The 16,810-nt window shown below is 37.6% G+C and overlaps 2 protein-coding genes across 2 annotated transcripts; one reads left to right on the forward strand and one right to left on the reverse strand.

The window, feature by feature from the left end:
- The first annotated feature begins 252 nt into the window (after nt 1–252).
- Nucleotides 253–1,244, forward strand: LOC131401399 (olfactory receptor 10R2). Its single transcript, XM_058536639.1, has one exon. It carries the CDS (start codon nt 330–332, stop codon nt 1,242–1,244), a length of 915 nt encoding a protein of 304 aa, XP_058392622.1. The 5' UTR covers nt 253–329.
- An 11,847-nt stretch (nt 1,245–13,091) lies between these two features.
- On the reverse strand, nt 13,092–14,039 carry LOC131403233 (olfactory receptor 10T2). The gene has a single exon (XM_058537517.1). It carries the CDS (start codon nt 14,037–14,039, stop codon nt 13,092–13,094), a length of 948 nt encoding a protein of 315 aa, XP_058393500.1.
- Between the last annotated feature and the right edge of the window lie 2,771 nt (nt 14,040–16,810).

Below are 16,810 nucleotides of genomic sequence, written 5' to 3' on the forward strand. Positions count from 1 at the left end.
GAGACAGAATTAAGTTTGCTGATCCACTGACATTCAGATAAAGAGATTATCCTGTATTATTTGAGTGTATCCATGTAGTCACAGGGTTTTAAAAAGCGGAAGAGAGAATCAGAGAGTCAGAGAAAGAGATATAACTGTGCAGGTTGACGAAGGAGGAGAGGGACCATGAATCAATGAATCTGAGAAGGTGCTAGACTGGAAAAGGCAAGATTCTCCCTACACCTCCAGAAAGGAGCATAGACCTCTATACCTCAGATTCTTATATCCATGTACCTGAATAAGTTTTACTCCTTCGCTCTTTATTGCAGGTCACGGCAGAAAACCTCACCATGGTCACTGAATTTGTGTTGATGGGTTTTTTGAGCCTTGATGAAATTCAGCTGGCCCTCTTTGTGGTTTTTCTCCTTCTGTATATTGTCATTCTCACTGGTAATATCACTATTATTAGTGTCATCTGCCAGGATCAAAGCCTTCACACTCCAATGTACTTCTTCCTCGGCATTCTCTCAACATCGGAGACCTTCTACACCTTTGTCATCCTTCCCAAGATGCTCATCAATCTTCTTTGTGTGGCCAGGACAATCTCCTTTATCTGTTGTGCCATTCAAATGTTCTTCTGTCTTGGTTTTGCTATTACCAACTGCCACCTATTGGGAGTCATGGGTTATGATCGCTACTCTGCCATCTGTCATCCTCTGCATTACCCCATCCTTATGAATTGGCAGGTCTGTGGAAAATTGGCAGCTGCCTGTGAAATTGGAGGCTTTTTGGCCTCACTTACAGTAGTAAATTTAGTTTTCAGCCTCCTTTTCTGTGGTGCCAACAAAGTCAACCACTACTTCTGTGACATCTCCCCAGTCATTCATCTGGCTTGCACCAATACAGGTGTTCATGAATTTGTCATATTCATCTGCGGGGTTCTTGTACTTGTGATCCCATTTTTGTTCATCTGTGTTTCTTATCTCTGCATTCTAAGGACGATCCTAAAGATTCCCTCTGCTGAAGGCAGACGCAAAGCTTTTTCCACCTGTGCTTCTCACCTCACTGTTGTTATTGTTCATTACGGCTGTGCTTCCTACATCTACCTGAGGCCAACAGCAAACTATGTGTCCAGCAAGGACAGGCTAGTAACGGTGATGTATACCATTGTGACTCCATTATTAAACCCTATGGTATACAGTCTCAGAAACAAGGATGTCCAAGTTGCTCTCAAAAAAGTGTTAGGAAGGAAAGGATATAATTGAAATATTATTATATTTTAGATTCTATAATAAATAATACCCTCCTTTTTACATGCATATTATATCTATCATCAATTCATTGAAATATTAGTTCTTTATAAAATATATACCACAAAATATATTTTTCTCCTCACAATCCCTTTAAATCCAATCTGTAGGGTATTATTTTTCAGCTTCTGAGATGAAATCTCAGAGTATTGTTCAAATCTAAATGTCTAGTTCACTGTAATAACAGTAAATTTCATTTAATGCTAAAATTTCTCCCTTTGTCTTATGTTGGTATTCTTTAATTTGTGAATCCTACATTGGGGCCAGTGGAGTTTCACTTATTTATTAGCTCTGTCAGCTACCGCATTTCTCTCTACTAACTTTCATGACTGATCCTCAAGGATTACATTGGGGAGAGAGAAGGAATAGGTGGAGGAATTTTCTTCCATGACTGTTACTGTCATGTTCTGGCAATGGTGCTCTCAGGGCTTTGAAGATGTTTCTGGAAGCATTTCCTGCTTGGAGCTTTTACCAACTTTCTTATGACAGGGTGGAAGCTGCCTCTGGCTTACAGTTTGTGAGTTTGCCTCTTAATCCTGAGAGTTCACCAATTTTCTGAGTCACATCTCTTTGGAGGTAAATCCATTTTAAGTGATTCCAGATTGACTTTTTCTCTCAACTAGCCCATATCTGATCCAAAATGAAATTTTTGCCCCTCCCCAGTCAGAGGAAGTGCAGGCATTTCTGGCCCTGCTCTGGTACTTCACTCCAATAGCCACAGACTCCTGCATTCAGATTTCTCACGTACAATCAGATACCAATCCACTCTGTACATTTAACTCCAGGGGATACATGCCAAAGTCTTGAGGTAGTTCTTCTTTTGAAGTGAGATAAAATACCAAGGACTCCAATGGCTTCCTCCAAAGAATATATTTCCATCCCTTTTTAACTGAACTTTTTTATTTTTGAAAGTAATTGGCACATTTTCCTCCTTCTGCTTTTGTGCCTCGATTGAAGCTAAGTTAGAAAAACTCCCTTTTTTACATTATGTGCCACTACTGCCTGTTTTTACTCTAGAATAAGGTTCTATGAAAGGGTTTATTGGAAAATATTGAGTTCAAAAAGTTTTTATAAAAAGAATCAAATAGTCGGCCTGACCAGTGGCCTGATCACCTTAATCATTCTAGTCCACATCTTGCAACAGACATTTCTTTGATGATCTGTTGAAATCAATATCCAAACATCAAATTATCCTTATACACATTGGAGGGGGATACTTCCTTACAATTTAAGGAGTTTGAAGAGTATCAAAAGCTCATTCATAGACCCAATTCATGAGGTTTCTTGTTCATGGCCAATCTCAACTAAATCATTTCACTCTATTGTTACCATTTTATCTTTTCTTTTCTACTTTTGACATTTTGTTGTACTGCTCCTATTTACCTGTTTAAGGAATTACTTATATCCAACGGTCACAGATTTTATGTTTTATAATTTGATTATAATGGCAGGAAAGTTAATTGGCATTCTTGGAACTACGTACTAGATTTGCTTAACAGATTTAACTTCTCCTTCAATGATGAATTTCAGAAAAACTCACCATGGGGTAAACAGAGATGCTGTTCTGGTTAGAAAAGTGCATACAACTAAACTAGAATAGTGCTGTTTTGTTATGTCACATGCATTAAAAAAAATTAGGAGGAACTGTCTATAATTTAAAGTTTCTGAATATAGAGTATATAGACATCAAAAAATTAAATTCTATACTGCAGGAAGTTGCAGTAATTAAGTAGGAAGCTCCATAAATGGACTTTCCACTTAACACCTTGGTCAAATTTCATGTAAAATGACTGAGTTTCATGTCCAACACTAGTGCATAGAGTATTTTCCACAGCAACATGACATTAATGTGATTTTTTAAAGTTTTCATCTATCTTACTGTATAGGTCTAATTTCCTATTATCTTCTTCATGTGTGGATCTCCAGAGTAACTTTTTATTTAACTTTTATCTTTTCCTCAGTGTTTCTATAGTATCAGTCTTAGAAGAGAAAGAATTGTTGTTCTTTGTAGACAAGTTTGTTTATTACCCATATAAAAGAATCAGATTCCCTGTGTCAAAGCAAAACTGTGCTAGACAATGTTAAACAGGTAAGGAAGACTTTATTCAAGATTATTATTATTTTTTTTTTAATATTTTTTTTGTGTGTGTGAGGGAGATCAGCCCTGAGCTAACATCCGTGCTAACCCTCCTCTTTTTGCTGAGGAAGACCAGCTCTAAGCTGACATCTATTGCCACTCCTCCTCCTTTTTTTCTCCCCAAAGCCCTAGTAGATAGTTGTATGTCATAGTTGCACATCCTTCTAGTTGCTGTATGTGGGACGCGACCTCAGCATGGCTAGAGAAGCGATGCGTCGGTGCACGCCCAGGATCCGAACCCCGGCTGCCGGTAGCAGAGCGCGCGCACTTAACCGCTAAGCCACCGGGCCAGCCCTCAAGATTATTTTAATAGAAGAGAAAGCCAGAACTCAGTCTGATCTTGGAAACTCTACTATAACAAAGAGTGAGAAGACTTTTAAAGGCTGAGATGAGCTAATGGAAAAGTACTGGAGGACCTTAGACCACCTGTGTTTGCTGATTGGCTTTATCAAAAGGAAAAATAAACTTCTCATAGCCTTATGACAGGAAGTTAGGTTCCTATTCTCCCAAAGAAACTGGAATATAGGAACAATATCTTCCTTGATGATCCTATGTCAAAGGGATTTTTCCATGTCCTTGAGAAAGACAGTCCTGGGTTATAAAACCGATGAGGGACTCTTAGAAAGATTTACATCTCAGAAGGACAGAGAATTTACAATTATAAGTTTGCTAAAGTAAATGCTCTAAGAAAAGGGAGGTCACGGCTCTAGAGTCAGCAAGAAACCTGTCTAAAGTTTAGTCAATCTGAAGGAAACGTTAAGCCTGTCCTGATCACCTGTGCTCTGGGTCCCTTTCCTGTAACACACACTACATACTGTATGTTCAGGAGTCACCCAGCCCTTTTCACATTTCCCTGTGGGATTTGGGGCTCAACACAAGGTTCAATCCTCTGTCTACTGCAGTTACTGTAAGTAATAAGCTGTCCTTTGTGTTTGACCTAGGAGTCTTCTACTGAAATTGTAGCAGACTAACTTCTTAGCTTGCAACTAGTACAAAATTTCAGACTTTTCACAGTTCCTCACACGAAACTTGATTAAGTAAGCATTAATGATAATGCTTACTTGAAAGTTAGTGGACAGTTCATGTATGTGAAGAAAGACCCATAACCAGACCTTTTGAAGGAAACAGAGCAACTCCAAAAATCTCAGCTGTAGGATCTTGTTAATCATCTCTTCAGGAATTGTCATTGAACAGTTTCCATCCTTCTCTGTCTACTCTTGTTTTTAACCATGGGGGAGAGAAAATGATTTGCCTCAGTGCGGTCACAAGCCCAAACTCGTGGTCAATGAGATAACTCCCTGTAATTCATTTCCCCAATTGGTTTACATGGAGTCAGAGAGAGAAAGTTCCCTGAAAGTGGGATGCTAAACAAATCAAACTAACAGATCTCCATTAGATTTCACTGCTAGACTTTCAAATGTGTACACATGTGTTTGCACACACAGAGATATCTTTTTATTTACATAATTACAAAAAATGTCCATATTTACTCTAATAAAATACTATTTACTGAAGACTTACTAAGTATTACATAGTTTTTCTAGTTAAAGTATACATTAGTGAAGAAAAGTGAAGAATCCTGCCTTCATGTTAGAATATTATTTGTGCTATGGAAGAAAAGTTGAGCAAAGCTAGTGAGTGAGACTTGGGAGTGATGATTTTATATAGGGTATCCAGGAAGGCCTCATTAAGAAGGACACATTCAAACAAAGACATGACAGAGGTGAGCAAGAGCATTATTGTGGCATAAAATGTTTCTCCTTTTTGTCCACCTTTACATAACTAAAATTCAGTATTCATCCCCACACAAAAGTGCCTCTCTGGGAGTTAGAGGATCCAGCATCATACACCAAGGGGCCTGGGGATGAGTCTTTCCCACCTGTACATTGGATAATAGGTAGACAGACCTTGTTATAGGCTATGAAACTGGCAAGAATCTGTGAATTGGCTTCAGACCCTCTTGGTTGCAGTTGAGGAACACTTGAAGTGGGATGACTTGGGCAGACAGCCAAGGATAAAAGAACATTTGTGAAGTCCTGGTTTACTGAGGAGAGATTTTAGCACTCTGTTGGAGGAAAAAAAAAAAACACAAAAACAAATAAACAAGTTAGATGAATTGGAGTATTTAGGAGGGAATTTTTCAGTGCCATCCCTCACCCAAGGCAGCACAGCATGGGATTAACTACCTGGCAAAAACCTCTCCCAAGAGGGAAAGAGAGAAATGAATGAGTGCCTAGTTTCCCCACCTTGTGGGATGTTGCTGGAGAAACCCATTTCTCTCTGAGAGCACTCAGAGTGTTGAGTCAGGACTTCCATGACTGAGTGGAGAGAGGAGGTGGTGAAAGGTAGATAAGAATATCAGAAGGCATTTAAGGAATGTGATTTCTGCTGACTGTGTTCAGGACTCCAGCAGTAAGTCCACCTACAAGCCACTGTGAAAACCTCACTTGAGGGTCTCCCCAACTGGGCTGTGGGCACCTCCAACACTCTAAGTGCCAAACCCACACCGCCTTCAAATCCATAGCCAGCTCATTGTGCACGCACCCAAGGTAGCTGCTGGAATAAGCTTAGTAGACAGGGAGAGCACAATGTAAACGGGAGAGGGTCTATGGGCAAGGGAGAAAGCACAAAGTTGACCTGTAGTGCCACCCTTAGAAAACAAAAGAGTGGTTCCCATCATCTAGTTTGTTGTAAAATCTAGAAAAAGCCATACTAAGCTCAAGTATTCTGCCACAAGAGGGAGAAAGAAGGATGGAGCAGCTGTATCCATACGAGGTCAGAGAAAGCCCAAGATATAAACAGGACCTACAAAAAGTATTTCCCATCTGAAGGTAGCTAGTAAAGATTGGATGAGGTAACAGCTACATCAAATGCAGAAACAACAATGTAAAACTCCAAGGAAAATAAAGAATCAAGGAAACATGACATCACCAAAAGATCACAATAACCTTCTAGTAACCAAACCCAAAAACATGAAAATATGCAATTTACTCAATAACGAATTCAAAATATCTGTTTTGAGGAAACTCATTGAGGTATAAGAAAACACAGAAAAACAATTCAATAAAATTAGGAATACAATACATAAACAAAGTGAAAAACTTAATAAAGAGACAGAGGTCATAAAAAGAGCCAGACAGGGGCTGGCCCCATGGCCAAGTGTTTAAATTTCTGCGTGTTCTGCTTCAGCAGCCCAGGTTTGTGGGTTCAGATCCTGAATATGACCTACCCCACTTGTCAGCCATGCTGTGGAGGCATCCCACATACAAAATAGAGGAAGATTGGCACAGATGTTAGCTCAGGGCTAAACTTAAGCAAAAAGAGGAAGATTGGCAATGGATGTTAGCTGAGGGTGAATCTTCGTCAGAAAAAATAAAAAAGAGCCAAACAAATTCTGGCACTGAAGAATTCAGTGAATAAAATTAAAAATGCAATGCAGAGCATCAAAAGCAGAATAGACAAAACAGAAGATAGAATCAGTGATTTAGAGGATAGGCACTTTGAAATAACCCAGTCAGAGGAGAATACAGAAAAATGTATGCAAAATCAAAGAAAGCCTATGTGATCTATGGGACACCATCAAAAGAACAAATATCAAAATCATTGGATTTCCAGCAAGAGAAGAGAGGGAGAAGGGGGTAGAAAGTTTATTTAAAGAAATAATAGCTGAGAACTCATCAAACCTCCAGAAAGACTTGGACATCTGAGTTCATGGAACTAATACATTATCTTATTATTTCAATTCAAAAATATCTCCTCCAAGACACATCATAATGAACTTTCAAAAATCAAAGACAAAGAGAGAATCCTAAAAGTAGCAATGGAAAAAAAATCGTAACCTACAAAGGAACCTCCATTAGGCTAGCAGTGCATTTCTCAGAAGAAACTTTACAGGTCAGGATAGAGTTGGATGATATATTCAAAGTGCTGAATGAAAAAATTGCCAGCCAAAAATATTCTATCTGGCAAAGTTATCCTTCAGAAATGGGGGTGAAATGAAGATTTTGCCAGAAAAATAAAAATTGGGGGAGTTCATCATCACTAGACCTGCCTTGCAAAAAATGCTGAAAGGAATTCTGTAAGCAGAAATGAAAGGATACTAATTAGTAACAAGAAAATACATAATACACTGGTTAGGTAAATATATAGTCAGATTTAGAAAATTTGAATTCTGCAATATGATGGTGTGTTAACCACTCAACTATAGTACAAAGTTTAAAATAAAAGAGTATATTAAAAATAAGTATCTCTACTATGATTTATTAACAAATACACAATATAAAAAGGGTTAATTGTGACACTAAAAACTAAAAAGAAGGGAGTAAAAGGGTAGAACATTTTATGCAAAGTTACATCACTATTAGTATAAAATGGACATTCACGTATATATTTTGTGTAAGCCTCATGGTAAACACAAAACAAAAACCCATAGTAGGTTTACAAAAGATAAAGAGAAGGGATTCAGAACACACCACCATGAAAAATCACCAATTCACAAATGTAGGAAGAATGAGAGGAAAAAAGGAAAAAGGGGACAACAAAGAGCCAAGAAACAATTAATAGGATGTCATTAATAATCTTTTACTTATCAATAATTACTCTAAATGTAAATAAATTGAATTCTTTAATCAAAAGGTACAGAGTGTCTAAAAGGATAAGAAAACAAGACAAACTATATGCTGCCTACAAGAGACTCACTTCAGACTCATTCATTCACACATAGAATGAAAGTGAAGAGATGGAAAAAGATTCCATGCAAGTGGAAACCAAAAGAAAGCAAGCGTAGCTAAAGGTACATCAGGTAAAATAGATTTTAAGCCAGAATTGATACCAAGAGACAAAGATCATTATATAAAGATAAATGGATCAACTCATCAAGAAGATATAACAATTGTAAATATATATGCACCCAACATTGGAGCACCTAAATATATTAAGCAAATACTAATGGGTCTGAAGGGAGAAATAGACAACAATACAATAATGGTGGGTGACTTCAACATGTCACTTTTGGCAAAGGATGGATCATCCAGACAAAAAAACAACAAGGAAACGCTGAATTTGAAGCTACTTTATACCAAATGCACCTAACAGATATACATATAAGAATAGCAGCAAATACACATTCTTCTTAAGTGCACACAGAACATTCTCCAGGATAGAAATGTGATATGCTACAAAACAAGTCTTAGCAAATGTAAAAGACTGAAATTATACCAAGTATCTTTTCCAACCATAATGGTATGAAACTAGAAATCAACAACAAGAAAAGAGCTGAAAAATTTACAAACACGTGGAAGTAAACAACACACTCATGAACAAAGAATGAGTCAAAGAAGAAATCAAAAGGGAAATTAAAAAAAAAAACTCAAACAAATGAAAATGGAAACACAATATGCCAAAACTTCTGGGATGCTGCAAAAGCAGTTGTTAGAGGGAAGTTTAGAGTGATAAATTCATACATCTAGAAAAAAGAAAGATCTCAAATAAACAACTTAACTTTGCACCTCAAGGAACTAGAAAAAGAACAAACTAAGCCCAAAATTAGCAGAAGGAAGGAAATAACAAAGATCAGAACAGAAATAAATAAAATAGAGACTAAAAAGATCAATAGAAAAGATCAACAGGGAAAGATCAATAAAACCAAGAGTTGGTTTTTGAGAACATAAACAAAATAGACAAAGCCTTAGCTAGACACACGAAGGAAAAAAAAGAGAGCTCAAATATATATAGTCAGAAATAAAAGAGGAGATGTTATAACTGATACCATAGAAATACATAGGATCATAGGAGACTACTGTGAACAATTATATCCCAACAAATTGGATAACCTAGTAGAAACAGATAAATTCCTGAAACATATAACCTACAAGACTGAATCATGATGAAATAAAAAATTTAAACAGACCAGTAATGGCTAAGGAGATTGAAGCAGTAATCAAAAACCTCCCAACACAGAAAAGCTCAGGATCGGATGGTTTCACTGGTATATTCTACCAAACATTTAAAGAAGAATCGATGCATATCCTTCTCAAACTCTTCAAAAAATTGAAGAGAAAGGAACAGTCCCAAACTCATTTTATGAGGTCAGAATTACCCTGATACCAAAGCCAGATTGACACGAATAACAAATTGAAAATTCTACAACCTCTCCTGTCAAGAAAGGCTTTCCTTTCCCCATAGTAGATATTTGATATTCACATCACTTCAAAGCAAAAGAAAACTACAACTTTTTTTTTGAGAGATATAATAGACACTTTCTTAGACTACTTACCAAAGGTAGCAGATATAAATTATTTTCCTTAAAATTAGCACTCTAGTGAAATGTAACATTTTATGAAACACTTCAGGTAATCTTTGTTTTCAAGCTTCTATTTTAGTTGTTTATTATTGAAAAGATACTAACTGGTGTGGGGTATCCTGCCAGAGCAAGTACAATGCCAGTTTTAATCTCAATTTTTTTCTCTTCTTTTTCCACTTTTCTGGTGACAAAATTGCCTTTAAATCACTGATAAATTTACAGAGGCAGGTATGTCGATGCGCTTGAAAAGGTATATAGAGGGAATCCCGGAATTGTGAGGGTATTTGGCCTTAGAAAAAGTGATTTGTCCTATTGTTTGAGGAGAGAAGGGGTAATTAGATCTTTTGTCTTTTGAAGGTTTGAAAGAAAAGCTCCCGTTTTCTAGGCACATATCCCAGTGGAGAAAAGAGAGATGATGACTTGGGGTCTCGGATGCCTACCCAACCCAGTAAGTGCTGATTCAGCATTCCTGAGGCAGTGGGTGGTTCAGGACAGGGTTGTAAATGGTAATTAAAGAAGGACAGAGCTAAAACTCAGGAAGTACATGTGTGAGGGAGCTTTTATTTATCTGGGGGAATTGAATTAATGTCCTTCAAAGAAACACGGAGCTTGGGAAGCCCTTTGTAACTAGTGAGTGGACCAGCACTGCCTATCAGTCCTATAGGAGCAACTCTGCTAATGACATTGTGAGTGGCAGGAAGGACTAGCAGCACATAGAGAACCAACCTTCTCTCTGCTTTTGCATGGAAACCATTTTGACTCTCCTTTTAAATGTGTGAATCCCAAGAGTTTCTAAAAAATTCAGTTTAGAAGACCTCAAGAAGGAAATAGTGAATTTCTTGCTAACAAGGCAAGTGGGGGGGTTGAGCTATAACTTGGGAAAACAAGCATTGTAACTGTATATACACTTCGAGTTGGAGAGCACTTCATAAAATTATATGACCTAAGTAGTACTTAAGGAAAATTAATCAACTATACATCCACTCTTTTAGCATAATTAATTTTTTTTGATTTTTGTTTTTTGTTTCACTTATTACATCTCTATATCATCCACAGGAAAAAAAATATTTGTACATTGTTGAAAACATACAGTAGAAACCCTGTCCTCTGACCCAATAGGTCAGGTAGTTGGTTGATTAATTCAAAAAGTTTGGTAGAGTAGGAAATCAAAAGAATGACTCTTATATAATTAAAATATTTTATTTCAACTCAAAATGCATAAATATACACATTTTTACAAATATTTTCATTTAGGAATAAGGCTTTTACTTTGAGTATTGGACTACATGGTCAGAGCTCTTTGGAGCATATCTAGGATAAGCTCACCCATAATTCGTTAGAAAAATTCTGATGAATTTACACTTGCAAAATAATCTAAGTAAATAACACTTCTAGATTTTGAAGATTTTCTTTTCTTCTGTGATTTTCTTGCTCATATTTAACCTTTCCAAAACACTCAACCTAGCTGTATTAGAAAGAAATGATCTTTTGTGCAATCATACTTCACCAGGCTACATAGTACAAAATTAAATTTCACAAGGAGAATAAACAGAATAATAAATACAACCATCATAGATAGTGTTGAGAACAAACATATACGATTTAATTTATAAGGGCTGAAATATGCAGGCACACTAGAAAGTAATCTACTAGACACAAGTGTTCATTGTGCCGTGGGAATCAGGCAAGGTTCTTTACAGAGGAAGTAGAACATGTTGGTTAACTTACTATATAAAAACATTTTCCTTGTTTATATATAATTTTCACAGTCATACAATTAATGATAGTTTTTCCTTTGTGTGGTGCAACATAATTTTAGCAAATCAGGAGATTTTTATTCTAGATGAGTTGGGTCGCTGGACAGAAAAAGGGTTTAGTTAACAGTACCCGAGTCTCTCAAGCAGAAGACAAGCACTGTGCTAACTAGAAAATTCACATATTCACTCAAAAAAACCTCAGCTGCCGAGATGAAAAAATTCAAGACACATCAGTTCCAATAGTTTGAAATATCACGTCTCAAATTACATGGCTTGTAAACAATAGAGTTTGGATTTAAAATCAATTCTGTTTAATATTTATAGTTGAAATTATTACAATAAAATGTTAGATTCATATAAGTTTTACATTATGACCATCGTAGGGTTGGCCAACTGAAAGATTAGGGCCATCTCTGCCTCTTCGGAGTGCTGTGTTCCACTTGAGCAGCAAACGTGAGGCTGTCATTATCGGTTGTTTTATGTCCATTACTAACATCCACTAAAAACTTAAAGATATCACTGTGAAAACTAAAGAAAAACTACAAACAAAAACCAAAATGTTTAATTTATAATTAACATAATAAAAATAGTATCAAATTTTGAAAAAAATCTACAGTTCTGGTAATATTGACTGATATTTTTGTCACTGGAAAACTCAGTTACTTAGTATGGAAATCTTGTTTACCACTTCAGGCTCAGTTCAAATTTCCTTTCCCCTCTTTTCCTCTTACTTATTCCAAACTTTTTTTCATTCGGAAGGAATAAATATTTGTTCTTTTGGTTCTCATAACTCTTTGTTTATATCCTTTTAACAGATCTGATTATCTTTATTATCATAGTTTTTTTCATTGCTCATCTTTCTACTTACCCACTCCTCCATCTCCATAATATATCAGTTTATTCATCTTAATTTTTCTACTTTGCATGGAACCTGGTACCTAGTGGGTTTACTACTAGGTGAATGCCTGTGTCCTAGATAAGATGCTTCTCGTAACTTCAGATCCAATTCTCTCTATCCAACCAGAAAAGCAGTCCTTGGCATCCTTTCATTTTGAGTACTGTGTCTTTCTTTCTTCCTTTTTTTTTTTTTGTGAGGAAGATCAGCCCTGAGCTAACATCCATGTTAATCCTCCTATTTTTGCTGAGGAAGACCAGCTCTGAGCTAACATCTATTGCCAATCCTCCTCCTTTTTTTCCCCAAAGCCCCAGTAGATAGTTGTATATCATAGTTGCACATCCTTCTAGTTGCCATATGTGGGACGCGACCTCAGCATGGCTGGAGAAGCAGCGAATAGGTGCGCGCCCGGGATCCAAACCCGGGCCCCCAGTAACGGAGCACGCGCACTTAACCGCTGAGCCTCGGGGCCGGCCCCTGTGTCTTTCCTTAAAGAAACTATTATGTTTTTCTCTTTTTGGTAAGTGAGAGTTTTTCTTTTTTTTGTTTTAATTGACTTGCACTTTTTCTGGAGTGGGAGGAAAGAGAAAGGCAACATTGGTTTTAGTCCTTGAAAACATTGTCTAAGTCATGACTGAACTGATAAAAGGACAGAGAAAATTTCATGCCTTTGACTTCTTCTGTGACTTCTCTAGTTAATTTAAATTTTTTGTTAGATCACCTTGGTTGCCACAGGCATTCCCACAACTCTTTTCAGTGCAGTCTTCACCTCCTGGTTCCTCAAACTGTAGACAAGCGGATTAAGCAGAGGAGTAACCACAGTGTAGGTCACTGCCACTAACTGATCCTTGTCTGAGGCAGATTTGGACTTGGGCCGAAGGTAGATGATGGAGGCACAACCGTAGTGGACAAAGACCACTGTGAGGTGTGAGGCACAGGTGGCAAAGGCCTTCCTTTTGCCCTCAGCCGAGGGGATCTTCAGGATGGTGTTAACAATGAAGCCATAGGATATGAGAATTAACAAAAAAGGCACCATGATTACCAGGATGCTGAGGCTGAATATAGCCAGTTCTTTTACATGGGTGTCTGTGCAGGCCAACTTAATAACAGGCGCCATGTCACAGAAATAGTGGTTGACGCTATTGGGGCCACAAAAAGGCATGTCACGGATGAGGTTGGTGGCCACGAAAGCAATAAAGAAACCGATGAATCCCGACAGAGAAACTAACCCTAATCCTAGCCTTTTGTTCATGATGAGAGTGTACCTTAAGGGGTGGCAAATTGCCACATAGCGATCATATCCCATTACGGCAATGAGAAAGCAGTTGGTACAGGCAAAGCCAAGGAAGAAGAACAGCTGGGTGGCACAGGCCGTGAAAGAGATAGTCTTGGTGGCTGAGAGCAGGTGGACCAGTAGCTGAGGGATAATGACAAAAGTGTAGCAGGATTCGGAAAAGGAAAGGATGAATAGGAAACCATACATGGGAGTGCGTAGAGTCTTGCTGAAGTGGATAACAGCCATGATGATTGCATTGGCCACCAGGATTGTCAAGTACAGGAGAAAGAAGATGATAAAAAGCAGGAGTTGGAGCTCCCCTAGACTAGAGAAGCCCACCAGGATGAACTGTGAAACCACAGTGGTTTTATTGAAAGCTTTCATCTCAATAACTTCTTTCTGTGAGTTTAGGAGAGACAAAATGATAATTATCGTTGTAACAAAAACATTTTCCCAATGCTTTCACGTTAAGTATCATATTTTTAGATCCAGAATATTGATAGATCTCTGTCTCTGTCTCTCTCTCTCAATCTATCTAAATATAGATATTCCCTTTGATGATTTTTATAAGAAATTGTTAATCTCCAATTATAGGAGACTGATTAGCTATATTACAGAAATATACAGAGACTAAAAGAAGCAACCATTTGATATTTCCAAAGACTGTATAAGGACACGAGAAAATTCTCCTAGTATAATAAGAGGGAAAGCAAACACAAAGCCATATTTATGATAAGATTAGAGGTGATTTTGGTTTGCTTTCTGATATATTTTCCAAGCACTTAACACTAAACTTATGATAATTTGATGTTCCTCGTGGCCGGCTCCGTGGCTTAGCAGCTAAGTGCGCGCACTCTGCTACTGGTGGCCCGGGTTAGGATCCCAGGCGCGCACCCATCCACCGATTGTCCAGCCATGCTGAGGCGGCGTCCTACATACAGCAACTAGAGGGATGTGCAGCTATGACATACAACTATCTACTGGGTTTTTGGGGAGAAAAGGGGAAAAAAAAAAGGAGGAGGATTGGCAATAGATGTTAGCTGAGGGCCAGTCTTCCTCAGCAAAAAGAGGAGGATTGGCATGGATGTTAGCTCAGGGCTGATTTTCCTCACAAAAAAATGAATAAATAAAATTAAAAAAAAATTGATGTTCCTAAATACACTTCACTTTTATGCAGCCCAGAATATTGCCATCTCTTTTTGGCTACTGTCCAAACATAAACAAGAACAATCTGCTGCTTCCAAAAATAATGTATTACTTTTCCAAAGTACAAAACAAATTACTTTTGGAATATCCACATATCTAAATTATGCGTGCCATTTATAACATCTGTTTGTACAGATGATCATTGGTAGCATTATATAGCGTCCTCTGATCACTGGTAGTCATAGTGGATGGCCTGCTGGGATGGGGGCAAGTAAGAAAAGCACATAGTGACCAAATACAATCAGCAGACATGTACAACAATAACAGCAAACTGATTATTATTATTATTTTTTAAAGAAGTATTTTTATTTATTTTTATTATTTATTTATTTATTTATTTGTGAGGAAGATCAGCCCTGAGCTAACATCCATGCCAATCCTCCTCTTTTTGCTGAGGAAGACCGGCCCTCAGCTAACATCTACTGCCAATCCTCCTCCTTTTTCTTTCCCTTTTTCTTCCCAAAGCCACAGTAGACTGTTGTATGTCATAGTTGCACATCTTTCTAGTTGCTGTATGTGTGATGCCACCTCAGCATGGCAGGACAAGTGGTGCGTGGGTGTGCACCCGGGATCCCATCCCCGGCCGCTACGCACTTAACCGCTAAGACGTGGGACCGGCCCCTCATTGTTATTTTTTAAGTTCAACAACAATTCCTGGCTGAGAACAGTCAGAGAATCCAATACATCATTTGATCTACATCATAAGGCGTCTTAGAGGATTCAGATGGGAGCGGTGATTTGAGGGAAAAGGGAGACTTCTCATGCTATGATTAGTAAACTCATTTCCATTATTCCTTTTGGAATGGGGCTATTTATGGCATTTTTGTTCTTAGAGACAGAACAGCTACATCATGGGCCCTGGTTAGCATCAGGAAAAGGACCATCTCTGCAATGCTTTTTCCACATCACGCCCTTGCAAATTTTTCTGCTGGTGCATAGTTCAGTTACAACAGGAGAGGAAACAGTAGTAAGTGCCTCTTGAAAGCAAAATTTCTCAGGAATTAACTTCAAACATTTCCTTCCCTTAATTCTATACAGTGCCATTTCATAATATGTGCTTTCATTTAGAGAGTGCTAAGTCTAAGCTATTTTATGCTATAAGTGTTAAAAAAATAGAAATAGCACCTATTTCATGATAAAATAACATCCAGAGCCCTAATCATTTTTACTTTCAGAATCAGGTTCAAAAATTCAGGAGGAAGCAAATATAACACCTGCACCACTCAACATCCCCCAACTTGGCTACTTTAATGGCTATAAAATATGAAGAGTTGCTTGACATGACACACTCACGTACATTCACAATTCATTGTCTTTGTGATGGTTCCTTCGCTTAGACAGCTCCGCACAGCTGCCATTATAACTCTTTTCCTTTGTATCATACTTTGCAGAAAACAAAATGCTTTCACATAAGCTTCCTCATTTTGACCCTCAAAACCTGGTAGACAGCACAAGTGTCTTTTACAGGAAGAGTGCCCTACATGCCCTCTCCTGAGCAGAGTAACCTGTGAACATCCTCATCTTTGCACTTAATATGTTGAATTGAATTCATCTCCTTATATGTTTGGCTCCCTCAATAATTGTAAGCTTCTTATGGACAGGGACAATGTTTTTTATTAATAGCTAAATTCCTAGCATATAGTATAGTTTCTAGTTTATCGTGGGCTCAAAGTTTTTGACCTGAATAGAATCTAAAAAAACTAAATAATGTGATCAAGTGGTAGAGTCAGTATCAGAATTTAAGTCTTCTAACTTCTAATCTGCTTTCTACCTTCCACATTTTATGCCACTCATTCTTTACTTGCTCAGAAAAGTATTTGTCCCACACACTTTTTCCAACGGACTTAAATATGGTTCCATGCTGCTTGTTCAAGTAAAACCCATTTTATCATTTCTGACTTTTCTGGAATAATTCAATTTTAATGTTCCAATTTTCTTGAATTATCAAA

This window comes from Diceros bicornis, chromosome 4 (assembly GCF_020826845.1).
Source record: "Diceros bicornis minor isolate mBicDic1 chromosome 4, mDicBic1.mat.cur, whole genome shotgun sequence".
NCBI classification, from domain to species: domain Eukaryota; kingdom Metazoa; phylum Chordata; class Mammalia; order Perissodactyla; family Rhinocerotidae; genus Diceros; species Diceros bicornis.